At 44.0% G+C, this 13,767-nt stretch overlaps 1 protein-coding gene across 4 annotated transcripts in view; it reads right to left on the bottom strand.

Annotated features, from left to right (window-relative positions):
* Nucleotides 1-6,069, bottom strand: part of nfx1 (nuclear transcription factor, X-box binding 1) — an 81,409-nt gene extending 75,340 nt beyond the window's left edge. For 3 of the 4 annotated variants that reach the window (XM_080208134.1, XM_080208162.1, XM_080208144.1), the window contains exons 1-2: nucleotides 5,862-6,069; nucleotides 1,985-3,040 (exon numbers count right to left, since the gene is read on the bottom strand). In XM_080208134.1, coding sequence (XP_080064260.1) covers nucleotides 1,985-3,040; nucleotides 5,862-5,892 — 1,087 coding nt within the window. In that variant the 5' untranslated portion in view covers nucleotides 5,893-6,069. Of the gene's footprint in view, nucleotides 1-1,984; nucleotides 3,041-5,111; nucleotides 5,177-5,861 lie in introns of those variants that run through there. The other variant, XM_080208152.1, reaches the window with a different exon arrangement.
* Nucleotides 6,070-13,767: the final 7,698 nt, after the last annotated feature.

Here is a 13,767-nt window from a genome sequence, read left to right as displayed (position 1 = left end):
TACAACACAGAAGGTTGCCAGTTGACCCATCATGGCTATGATTTTGTCACAGCTATCCAATTAATCCCAATTCCCCCACATTCCTGAAGATGTATTCCCAATAAAGTTTCCTCTGAGCTGCAGGACCATGCAGGAACCAGAAAAGTTTGCGCAGTTGCTTAAAATATTTAAAGATACAATATTTAGATGCATTCTTCAAGACTACAAAACAAAATTAGAGATGTTGCCTTCAAGCATTTATCAAATTTCCTTTTGAAAGTTACGACTGAATTTGCTTCTACCAGACCTTTTAGGCAAATTCATATTAGATCACAAAATTCACTGTGTAAAAAAACCTTTTGTTATTTTGGTTTGGTTATTTTGCCAATCACTCTAAATCTTTGTGGTTATAAGCTTTTCTGGCGCTGAAAACAGTTTATCGTGATTTACTCTGTCAAAATCCACCAGAACACCTTTCTCTAGAAAAAAAGCCCTCAAGCTTCTCTGCTCTGAAGAACATAACATAAACCTCTCTGGGCTCTCCATGTAACCCAAGTCCCTGACCTCCAACGCCATTCTGGTGAATCACCTCTGCTTCCACACTTACGGCCGTCACATCCTTCCTAGACTGTGGTGTTCAGAATTGAATACAACGCCAGCTTATGTGTACCTAATGTTTTATAAAGATTTAGTGTAACTTCCTTTCTCTTGTGCTCTATTCCTCCATCAACTTCCAAAGATTTTTGTACACACAGCTGCTCATAAGAACATAAGAAATAGGAGCAGGAGTAGGCCATCTAGCCCTTCCATCCTGCCCTGCCATTCAATAAGATCATGGCTGATCGGAAAGTGGTTCAGATCCGCTTATCCACCTGCTCCCAATAACCCTTAATTCCCTTACCAATCAGAAATCTATCTACCTGTGACTTAAACATATTCAACGAGATAGCTTCCACCACTTCAATGGGCAGAGAATTCCAGAGATTCACTACCCACTGAGAGAAGTTCCTTCTCAACTCTGCTCTAAACTGAACCCCCCTTATTTTGAGGCTGTGTCCTCTAGTTCTTGTTTCCTTTCTAAGTGGAAGAATCTCTCTGCCTCTACCTATCTAGCTCCTTCATTATCTTATACGTCTCTATAAGATCACCCCTCAGCCGTCTCAACTCCTACGATTTCAGGCCCAATCTACTCAATCTCTCCTCATAAGCTAACCCTCTCATCTCCGGTATCAACCTGGTGAACCTTCTCTGTACTCTCTCCAAGGCCAATATATCCTTTCGTAAACAAGGGGACCAAAACGGCACACCGTACTCTAGCTGCGGCCTCACCAGTACCTTGTACAATTGCAGCAAGACCTCCCTGCTTTTATATTCCATCCCCCTCGCGATAAAGGCCAACGTTCCACTTGCCTTCTTGATCACCTGCTGCACCTGCAGACTGAGTTTTTGCTCAGGACTCATGTTCCAACACCTTAAAAATATCATTTAGCAGCTTACATTGCCTCTGCTCAAATTTTCTACCAAAATTATTCACTTCTCATCAACTAAGAAATCAGTACAAATGTTAACCTATGTCTTTAAATGGCTGAGAACCTCTCAACACTGGCAACTAAGTCTCAAACAGCCTGTTAACATTTCACAACACCATTTTGCAAATTTTAAGGGTTTATTTTTTCACATTTTAAATCTTCACTTCATTTGTTTCTCATAAGTACTTTAGTGAAACTGGAAACAGAAGAATATATTCTTCTGACTGGAGAACTTGATTCTGTAGCTTGCATTATTCTTCACTTCTTAGAGGACACCACAAGCAATTTCAATGGTATATGCTTGCACTGTGTACCTGCTTGGATTTTAGACAGAGCATAAGGTGAAGTAAATGTTTAAAATGTCATAATATACTACAACTGGTGAAATTAAAGAATGCCTTCTTCAGTTATTTGTAAAACAAAAATACATATAATATGGAAATAAGTTTTAACTCAATGAGGTTTATGAAGCTAACCTGTGTGGGTCTCCTTGCTCTTGTGCACTTCCATTTGTTTTTTCCAAAATGTCTTCCTTCCTGAATCAAAAGATTTTTTTTGCAGATCTTGTGGTCGTTTTCTTCTTCTTTCAACTTCACTCACTTTCCATGTTTGTGTTCGGTGGCTCAGCCGTTCCTGCAATTTGGGATTCAGTCTCTCCTCATCAAAATTAGTCTTGGTATCCATTGCTGAAGCAGTCTTGGAGAAACCTGAGTCTATCCTAACATTGTTCGAAGTCCGACTTCTGTACACTTCATTGTCAGAGTACTCTTTTCTCCAAGTGAATTCTCTCTGACTATTTTTATTTTTAAGGAACTTTCTCTGTGACTCATCGTACTTTTCATCATTTTTATCCATTACAGAAAGTTCTTCAGTTTCATTTGCCTCCAGTGGGCTCAAGTTTTCAGTCATTTCATTGGTTTTGTTTCCAAACGCTCTGTTGTCCTTTTCAAAGATCAGTCTTCCTTGATTAATCTTTGCTCGACCTGGTTTGTGCACATATAGGTTAATTTTCTTTGGTTTGGCTCCTCCACGACTTTCTGGTGCTCGCCAATTTTCTTCTTCTAAATTGTGAATCTTTCTGTGCCCTATCCATTCAGCTCCCACCTCCATTGTATCTTTCTGTGTAATATCTTCCACCAAATCTTTTTCCAATAAATTTGATTGCGAGTTTCCAGCAGTTTCCTGCTGTGATTCTTCAGCAATCCACATTTCTCCAGAAGACTTTTCTTCTCTCATACGGTGACGGCGCTGATTTTGAAAGCTATGCATACCTGTTTTATTTTGGTTGGTCTTGCGTCCCTCACCATCTGTCCTAGAATTAGGGAAGGGATCTTCCTCATAATGATTTCTTGATTGCTGAGAATATTCCCTCTTGTGTGTCAAACCACGATAACTACGAAATGGCTGCTGCCTTGATGATGGTGGATTTATGTTATTATTCCTGCTAAATTCCTCTGGCTTCTTCTTTTTCTGGGTTTCCTGCATTTCCCGAGGAATGAAATCTGCAGCATCTGGATTAAGCTCCAGTCCACCTGTTGAGCACAGATAATAAAAGTTCAACTGAGCTGCTGGAAACAAATATTTGTCTCAGAGCTTCCTCTTCACTACCATCCCTTAATAAAATCCAAACAATACAACTACCAATAATGTTGAGAATAATGAAAAATAAATCTCAAGTTGTAAAACTTTCAAATTAAAACGTGAGAGATAGCCCATTGTTCAGCTACTATTTTCCTGACAAGCTTTGACTCCTATTTATTTGCCCAGATGTTAGCCCAATGAAATTTGCTTTCCTTGAATTAATTATTCTTATGCGTTGTTTGCTCTCCTTTTCCATAGTTAGCCTTAAACTTATGATACAATGATCACTTTCCAGCAAATATTTTCCTACTGATACTTGATCCACTTGACCCACCTCATTCCCAAGAGCCAGGTCTAGCAATGCTTCTTTCTCCTTGGGCTGGAACAATACTGCTTTTTTTTCCTGAATTTTCCTGACCACACTACTAGTAACCCAGTCTACATTCAGATAATTAAAATCTCCTATAACTACTCTTATGATTCTTGCAGCTTCCTAATTTCCTTGCAAAATTGTCCCTCTGCATTCTTTAACTAGTTGGTGCCCTACAGACTATGCTGAACAACGTAATTGCATCTGTTTTGTTTCTGAGCTCCAGCCAACCAGATTCTGTCTTCGAGCCTTTACTCATTGGAGTTTAGGAGAATGAGAGGTGACCTTATTGAGACATATAGGCTTCTAGGGAACTTGACAGGGTTGTTGCTGAGAGGCTGTTTCCCCTTGTAGGAGAGTCTTGGATTAGAGGGCATAATCTCAAAGAAGGGGTGGGCCATTTAAGACAGAAATGAGGAGAAATTTCTTCTCTCAAAAGGTAGTGAATCTATGCAATTTTACCTGTAGCATTAAGTATGTTCAAGGCTGAGACAGACAGATTTTCAAAGAGTAAGAGAGTAAACTGTTATGGGGATAAGGCAGAAAAGTGGAGTTGAGGATTATATCAAATCAGTCATGATCTCATTCAATGGTGGAGCAGATTAAATGGGCTGAATGGCTGTTCTTACCTCTTGTGGTTTTAAAGATTACTGCTAACCTGTTCAACTTCAGCTGAAACTTACAAAATTCACCACCTTCCCAGTTTCACTTCAGCTAACCTTGACAGATTTTAACTTCAGACTATTTCACCTCAAGCTGATCAAATCTCAAATTTCAATCATTGAAAGTACATAATTTCATCTTCATGCCTTCATTACCTCCTTCTACGATTATCTAATTGCTACCTTATCAAGCTCCACACTACACGAAATCCAATTTGCTCAAAATTCCACTGCTCTCACCCCATCCCACAATAAATGCCATTTACCCATTACTTTATCCCCTCAACTTTCCATTGGCTTCTTCCCCCCAACCACACTGAATCTGCATTTTCATTTACAAATCCCTTATGATTTTACCCAACCGTCTCCCAGTTTTGTGTCTTTGGTTACACCCAGCATTTTTTCAAGTCAGGTGTAATACATGTAGTCCCTCCCTCTATCACTGCATCAACATAGCCTTCTGCAGCTACATTTCTGTGCTTCCCCTGATAAGTCACACACTGTTTTGGAAAGGTGAGGTTCCTTCATCATTGTTGGATCAAAATCCTGGAACTTCCTATCTAACAGCATTGTGGCTGTGCTTACACCACAAGGACTAAAGTAGATTCACCACCAGCTTCTCAAGGGCAATAAATACTGATCCTGCCAGCAATGCCCACATCCTATGAATGAATAAAAAGTGTGGCATTTCTTCCTCAGCCCTTATTCTTGATATATCTCTCCCCTTTTTCAAAAGGCTCCTGAAAACCTACCACTCCTCCACTACATTCTTGGTTAAATCTAACCCCTACACAGCATTCAGTCTACTTTGTCAAGTGCCTGGAGATTTGTCAGAACATTCAATATACTCCCTAACTGCAAGTGACTGTTCTGACAACCTTTTATGTTAACAGAACAAAGTTTGGCCAGCTAATGCTTACAACCCAAACAACAAGATTGGAATATAACATGGAACATTCATGGAAAACATAATAAATAAAGACAACATACTTTAGAATTATTTCATTGGACATATCATGCTTGATTATCATCTGGAGATGGCATTTAGCTTGAAGATCAATCTGTATGGAGTATTACTATAGGGATTAACAACTGATTTTTGACAGGAGCACATGACAGTTTCCATCATGAGATGCACTGTGCAAGGAGCAGTCACATTTATGAACCCATCTGGCGTGAACTGGTGGTCTAAGACTCCATCATTTCTGGAGACCCTAACCTGGGTTGTTACCAGACTGTTCTACTTGTTTCAGTGTATTTAAAACATGTTTATATATAATAACTAGAACAAACTTAACAGTACAAAAACAAGCCACTCAACCCAACCTGTGACCAGATTTACATGAACCTCATCCCATCAGCACCAATACCAGGCCACCCACACACCCTAACAGAGATGCCTCAGCACCCATCGGGACACAGACACAGGGCACCCCACCCACCGATCACTATCAACCGGACACAGACCCACTCCCATCTGCCAAGCCAGACACAAACGTCTCCACTCCCAATAAACCCTCGCCACCCCCACCCCTCCCGGAGCACAGAGCCTACACACCGCCCCCAGACTCCAGGCTCCGCACTCACCCTGCCCACCACCCCCCTCTCAGTCCTACGGTAAAATCGAGCCCAGAGCCGGCACCCCCACCCCGAGGCCGCCCCTCTACCCGCACAGCTCCGGCCAGCTCTGCCACCACCACCCCCCCCCAGGCTCGGTGCTGGCCTAAACACGGCCTGTACCTGGCGGCTCTCCCGCCCTCGGGGTTGCCATCGTGTCCCCGTGGCAGTCATTCACATCTTCTGCTCAACAGTCAAGGCCAGAGGCCAGCTCCCGATTCAAAGGAACAAAAACCCAAACCCCGCCGGCGGCCGGGGGACGGGAAAAGTGACAGGAAATAAACGGAAAAACTACAGGCCTCAACTCCGATCCAGCCAACTGCGCAGGCGTCTCGCCCACGGCTCAGAGCAGAGCTTCCGCCAGCCGCAGGGGGCGGTGTTCAGGGAGATCCGGCAGGAGGGGGAGGGGAGGGGACGGGGTTCAGAGGGAGTCAGCAGCAGGGGGCGGTGTTAAGGGAGAGCCAGCGTTGGGGCGGGGCGGTGTTCAGGGAGAGCCAGCAGGAGGGGCAATGTCCAGGGAGAGTCAGCAGCAGGGGGCGGTGTTCAGGGAGAGCCAGCAGGAGAGGGCGGTGTCCAGGGAGATCCGGCAGCAGGGGGGGCTGTTCAGGGAGAGGTGGCAGCAGGGGGGTGGTGTTCAGGGAGAGCCAATAGCAGAGGGCGGTATCCAGGGAGAGCCAGCAGGAGAGGGCGGTGTTCAGGGAGAGCTGGAAGCAGGGGGCGGTGTCCAGGGAGAGCCAGAAGCAGGGGGCTAGTGTTCAGGGAAAGCCAGGGGCAGGGGGCGGTGTTCAGGGAGAACCGGCAGCCGGAGCGGTGTTCAGAGAGAGTGGGCGGTTGGGGGGGGTGATGTTCAGGGAGAGCCAACAGCAGAGGGCAGTGTCCAGGGAGAGCCAGCAGGAGGGGGCGGTGTTCAGGGAGAGCCGGGGGCAGGGGGCGGTGTTCAGGGAGAGCCGGGGGCAGGGGGCGGTGTTCAGGGAGAGCCGGGGGCAGGGGGCGGTGTTCAGGGAGAGCCGGGGGCAGGGGGCGGTGTTCAGGGAGAGCCGGGGGCAGGGGGCGGTGTTCAGGGAGAGCCAGGGGCAGGAGGCGGTGTTCAGGGAGAGCCGGAAGCAGGGGCCGGTGTTCAGGGAGAGCCGGGGGCAGTGTTCAGTTAGAGCCAGCAGCAGGGGGTGGTGTTCAGTTAGAGCTGGTAGCAGGGGGCGCTGTTCAGAGAAAGCCGGCAGCTGGGGCGGTGTCCAGAGAAAGCCGGCAGCAGGGGGTGGTGTGCAGGGAGGGCTGGCAGCAGGGGGCTCTGTCCAGAGAGAGTTGGCAGCAGGGGGCTCTGTCCAGAGAGAGTTGGCAGCAGGGGATGGTGTTCAGGGAGAGCCAGAAGCAGGGGGCAGTGTTCAGGGAGATCTAGAAGCAGGGGGTGGTGTTTGGGGAGAGCTGGCAGCAGGGGGCAGTATTCAGGGAGAGCTGGCAGCAGTGGATGGTGTTCAGGGAGAGCCGGCTGTTAGGATGCCAAGTCCTTGGAGCACTGGGTTACATTGAGCTGTTGCTGGCAAAGTGGTTAGCATTGCTGCGTCACAGCACCAGGAACCCGGGTTCAAATCCAGCCTTCTGTGACTGTGGCGTTCGTATGTTCTCTCCATCTATGCGTGGGTTTCTGCCCACACTGCAAAGATGGCCATGTTAATTTGCCCCTTAGTGTAAGAGCGACTAGCAGTATAAATATGTGAGGTTATGGGGATATGGCCTGAGTGGGATTGTTGTTGGTGCAGGCTTGATGGGCCGAATGACCTTCTTCTACACTGTAGGAATTTTATGATCTATTGCTGAAGAGTCAGGAGTCTGATCCCCAAAGTGCAGCAGATTTGATTACCTTCAGATAATTATCCAAGATCCCTGAAGGCTATAATTGAATCTGCATCCAACACAATCTCAGACTGTGCATTCCATTTCCTAATCACTTGGAACAATAGTTACATGGTTAGGCGGAGAAGCTGGAATTGTTCTCCAAGAAGAGAAGACGATTTCGAGGAGAATTGTGGACAGAGCAGACAGGGAGAAATTTTGCTTTGGGGGACTGGTTGAAAAGCAGAAGAAACTTGCGAAGTGATTGGTAAAAGATCCAGCAGTGATCTTTCCTCCTCGCTGCTGGATCTTTTAGGGACGTTTTAGGGGTGATGTAATAATGATATACGAGAATGGTTTCAAGCAAGCTGAAAGCAAGGAAGTTTTCCTGAACACATTTCAGAAATTCTTCCCCTCCTTTCCCTTGTAACATTACCAAAGTTATGTCAATATCCCCACTCTATATTTTTCCCATGGTGTTTTTAACTGCTTGAACCAGAAACGTGGTGGCTAGTATTTAGTCATCTTGTTTATCGGCATTACTCTGTAGGTTTTCAAGTGGTAAAACTTACTTCAACACAAGGAGCACATGAAGATTGCTGCTTCTCACCACCCTCAAACTGGTTCTCTTCATCATGTATACAGTGATCTCCATCCCACAAAATCAAGGCTCTTTACATGTGCTGCTGACTAGGCCCTGGTTTTCCAGGATAAAGAACTTCAGGACATTGAGATAACACTCGTTGAAGAGCTATGTTCTCTAGAAGCTTACATCAGAAAATAGAGACTTTGATGAAACACTGCTAAGACTGTCATTTCAACCTTCTACCAGAACAACTCGTAAACAAGGAAGTAATTCATGTCCGACTTGATGGCTGATCACTTGCCCATGACCCAATGCCAAAGTGCCTTGACATCAGTCTTGACTGTATGTTGACCAAATGGTAATAATTCAGAACATCAATGCCAGGTCAAGTTGAGATTGAATTCCATACAGAAATTGGTGGGTACCACCTGGGCAATAGAGCCAACATGCTACACACTGCTTCATCTACCTTGGCATACCTCCTGCTTCTCAACCACACTCAAGAACCGCTGCTGAAATATGGTAGCCATCCACCTTTGGGAAGTCAGAAAAATTATTTCTGGGACATTTAGAGCAACAAAACTTAAGAGACTTTCTGTGCTAATGGTAGATACTGAGCTCCATAAGGAGAAACATCCTTGTCAAAGAACGCCATTGACTGACAGCAAACAAATTACCCCCATTGACTTAATACTTAAAATGAAACTTCACTTACTTGTCTGAGATCCTGTAATCCCTGCCTGAACACAAATATCCTACAAACTGGTGACAGCCCCACTTCTCAATGGCACACCACCAGGTTGACTGCAAATATCACCAAACACAACTTAGTAATTGACCTAAGCGTTGAAGTTCTAGGTTTGAAGTTCCATGGAAAATCCTCAACTGCTTGAGAATGGGCCAGTGAAGATTTGGTCAGTTGGTTCACAAGTAGAACATGAGGAACAGTTCAAATTGTGACTGTGGCCATCCAGGTAAGACCATCGCCCATATACTGAACATCTGTCTTAAGAGTTCCATGCTTTGTGACATCACAGCCATTCACACTTATGTCAGCTGAATCTATTGAATAGAACCTCAATATTTAATTCTAACTGCTTTTTCAGCCATGTATATTATAAAGCAAAACTATAGCACTGGCACATATCTATTATTTTCCTGCAGAATCTTTGCAAGAATTCTCACCTGTAGTATAGAGCAATCTCTTCAACAAGCATTAGATGTGCCATGATGTCACCAAGGAGCCAATAATAGCAGTTAGCAGCAGGACTAAAGAAAAAGGATCCAGTGTGTGATGATTTTTCGATGTAAATATTCACATGTTGACTGGGATCCCAAAATGCTGGCTGTTAGATTTAAACAATGAGAATTGGCATGTATGAATGACAAAGGGGATTCTCACTTTTATTCCCCATCTTTTGAAGCTGAGTTGACTGCAGTGATGAGAAAACCGCCATTGTCATGAATAGGGATCATGATGTGGATATGCCGGCGTTGGACTGGGGTAAACACAGTAAAAAGTCTGCCAACACCAGGTTTAAGTCCAACCGATTTATTTGATAGTAAACTCACAAGCTTTCGGGATTAGTCCCTTCACCTGACGAAGGGACTAATCCCGAAAGCTTGTGAGTTTACTATCAAATAAATCGATTGGACTTAAACCTGGTATTGTCAGACTTTTACTATGAATAGGGATGTCAGAGGTGAGCATCATAAGGGATGTCAGAGGTGAGCATCATAAAGGATGTGTAAAGTTAGATATTAAACAGCATATGTAGCAATCAAGAATGTTTAGACGAAACAGCTCAACAAGCTGATAGCTGAAAAATAACACGAGAGCTTCAGATGTAGAACTTTGGATTTGAAGAAATGAATCGAGGAGTGACACTATCGGGAAACAGAGAGGAGCCCTGGAGATAAAAGAGCATGAAAGGGAGACAGCAACGAGACTTCATAAAGAAACACAAGAGGGAGAGGAAGAGACAATTGGTGAGCGACAGCTGAGTAAACACTTCATATAAAGTTTAAGGTATATCATCCTGACAACATACCACCCTGAAGTCAAATCTACAGCCACAGAAATGCTTCTTTTCTCCTCTAACTATGGAATCCCCTTCCAGTATTGCACTTCTGCTCTTCCTCCTCCCCTCTTATTGCAGCTAGGCCACCTTGGTGCTACAAAGTTGGGTCTTGCTACAATCCTGAAGAATCATTTCACTCACCAGTATCTAAAATGCAAAAGCATTTAGAGAGCGAGGTAGCCTTAAAGGATTTCTGCACTACCTGCCTGTTTCTCTGAGATACTCTGCCAGTCAGCCATTCTCTCTCCACCTTTGTACATCTTATCTGCAGTGTGATCACCTCTCTGAATCTCCTATCCACAGAATCCTCAGCCTTGTGGATGCACTACTGTGACTCCAGCCACTCTCAAGTTTCACAACCCTGGAGAGCAGGACCTCAAGTGCAATAATCTCAGGCTTTCTTATAGTACCTGTGTGCAGGGAGAGGGATAGAGAGGGACTATGATCTTCGTGGATGTGCCCCCATTGAGCACAAAGGATACCCTAAAAGGAGGTACCGCACCACTTCCTGCTCCACAGTTGCCTGCACAGTGAAAGCGACTGGGCTGCTTACTTTTGTCCCTGCCTTTCCCAGCAGGCCTGAAAACTGTGGCAGAAGTTGATTGAGGCCCTTAAATGGCAGTTAATTTGCCATTAAAGGGCCTCAATAGACCTAAAGACAGATGGGTTTTCTGACACCTTACCTGGTCTCTGAAATATGGGGGGGCAAGTTGAGGATTGGCAGCAGCAAACTGGCCAGTTTATTTTGTGAAACCTCCTTCACCATCATTTTTAAATATGCCAATGGGGAAGGCAGTAAAATTCAGCCCCAATGGGTTGAGTGACCAGACAGTGTAATATGAACCAAAACTGCAGATATGCCTGATGGGCACACTTAGATTGCGTTTATACAACATTGACGAGGTAGTTGCCAATCCTATTTTTTTTAAGAACAATCATTCAGATACCTAATTGTGGATTACGCATACAAAAACAACTGGTTTGAGTTAGGAGCTACTTACCAACGAAAACTTGGAAGAGCTCATGTTCTAGTAAACTTAGAACTTAGAATTTCTTCTTTGGGTTTGTGATGTCAAATGTGCTCAGTTACAATGCAAACTTGCAACAAACTCCCTAGCAACCACTAATGCATACTTACAATTGTGGGTTCTATGTGGAATAAAATAAACATTCTTTATTCCATGACAGTTTAGTGTCCTTACTTTTGTAATGTCAGTAGATATGATTTGAAATGCTTCTTGTTACTGGAAACCCAGCATTTTAATATTCCCAACTGTTAAGTATTACATATGTAGACAAGTAGTATTAAATCCTGTTTTGCCTGAGCAGCCCTCTTCAGGATTAGTTCTGCTTGTTCCACAGGAGGAAGTGGCTAGAAAAGATGTCCTAAAAATAGATAGTCTCGCTCCAAACTTGGCTGGAAATTTGCATCCAGCTGGATCACTCTGTGGTCAAACCTTACAAAAAGAATCAAGATCGGATCTTGGAATATTAGACGATCTGCATGATGAACAGTAATAGTAGCCTGCAAGTTTTGACATTCACATTGCAGCCTTTAGCAAGACCAACCATGCAGTTGAGGAACAAATAAAAGAACATGGAGGTGGCTGTACTTTTTTCTGGAGAGGAAAATCATGAGCAGGTCTTAGCTTAGCTATCAAAAACTAACTCATGAAGAGATTCCACAAATCTGTGGTTGGGATCAATGAATGTCTTATGACACCCGATCTTAAGCTCAAAGTAAATCAGTCTGCCACTGATATCAGTGCTTATGCACCTGCTTTGGACTCCAAAGGCAATGTGAAAGAAACCTTTTGTTGCAACCCAGTGGCAACTCTGGCAGCTGTACCGTCACAATCAACAGTCATATTACTCGGTGATTTCAGTGCCAGGGTGAGGTCAACCATGCCCTTTGCCAGATACCATTGGAAAACATGCAGTTGGACAATCCAATACCAATGCTGAAACTTGTGGTCACTAAAACTCTTTTCTACCAAAAAAAAACCTCACCAAGAGATCCTGGCAACATCCAAGATTGAAACACTAGCACTTAATAGGCTGTGTGATAGTTAGGAGCAGGGATCAAAAAAAAGATGTGCATGTCTCAGGTACTGTGATTACAACCAATAAATGCTGGACAGATCACCAACACATAAGCTTGGTACTGGCTCCTGAGATAACCCTCAAGAGGAACTGGCAGCCATGACAGGTATGGAGATAGTTTGAGGTTTCTGGTTATTTGAACACCCCAAGATTAAGGAATTTCAAGAACAATACAGGAACTGCTGATCACACCATCAAACATCCAGATGACCGGCAAACATTGAAATCCAGATCACTCATACATACCAAGAAATACTTGGACACATCACTTAAAGACACCAAGATGGTTTGAGGAGAATGATGCAGAAATATGCAAACTCATCAACTGTAAATGGATCACATTTCAAATCTGGCAACAGGGTTGAACCTCCACAGAAAAGTAGCTCACCTATTGGAAAGCCAAAGCTAAAGAATCCATGATGCAAAGAACAGATTATGGATAGAGAAGACTGAGGAAATTCCTCATACCTTTTTCAAGACAGCCAAATGTCTATAGATCCTTAACACACAGTCAGAAGTCCCAAAGGTGTCAGGACTCTGCTCAAAGACAAGGTAGTATCAGTATCCACTGGAAACAGCACATTGCAGGACGATTTAATCAGAATTTCCCCATGGACATGCTGGAGGACCTCCAACAAACAATCAGACGTGAGATAAATGACGATCCAATGCCCAACAAAGTGATAGCTGCTGTCAGTCGGATGAAAGACAACGCAGTTACTGATTCTTATAATATCCCTGCAGAACTTGTGAAATACAGATCAGACATACGACCGCTTGGATATGCCCTACTTGTGAGGCTCTGGCAGAATGAAGGAATTCTACGTGACTTTAGAGATCCTCTTGATGATCACAATCTTCAAAAATGATGACAATTTGAACTGTAGCAACCACAGGGCCATAACATTGCTATCTATTGTTAACAAAATCCTGGCTAAGATTCTTAATTGCCTCTCACCAATTGCAGAAGACCTCCTTTCAGAATTCCCATGTGGCTTCCAACCTGATGGAGATCAATTGATATGCTCTCATTCATGCCACCATCAGGAAAAGTGTAGCGAGCAGAACATTCCTTTGAACATGGTCTCTTCAATCTCACAAAAATTTTCAAATCTACCTCACAAAGGCCTTCCAACTGGTGAACAGAACGGCTGTTTAGAAGATGCTACAGTGATGATCAGAGGATTAGATAGGGTGGACAGTAACAGACTTTTTCCTCGAATGGTGATGGCTAGCACAAGGGGACATAGCTTTAAAGTGAATGAGGGGTGATAGATATAAGTCAGATATCAGAGGTAGGTTCTTTACTCAGAGAGTAGTAAGGGCGTGGAATGCCCTGCCTGCAACAGCAGTGGAGTCACCAACATTAAGGGCATTTAAATGGTCATTGGATAAACATATGGATGATATTGGAATAGTGTAGGTTAGATGG

This window comes from Carcharhinus amblyrhynchos, chromosome 2 (assembly GCF_965287045.1).
Source record: "Carcharhinus amblyrhynchos chromosome 2, sCarAmb.v2.hapA, whole genome shotgun sequence".
NCBI lineage: Eukaryota > Metazoa > Chordata > Chondrichthyes > Carcharhiniformes > Carcharhinidae > Carcharhinus > Carcharhinus amblyrhynchos.
The sequence above is the reverse complement of the archived record's forward strand: the minus strand, read 5'-3'. Positions and strand labels throughout refer to the sequence as shown.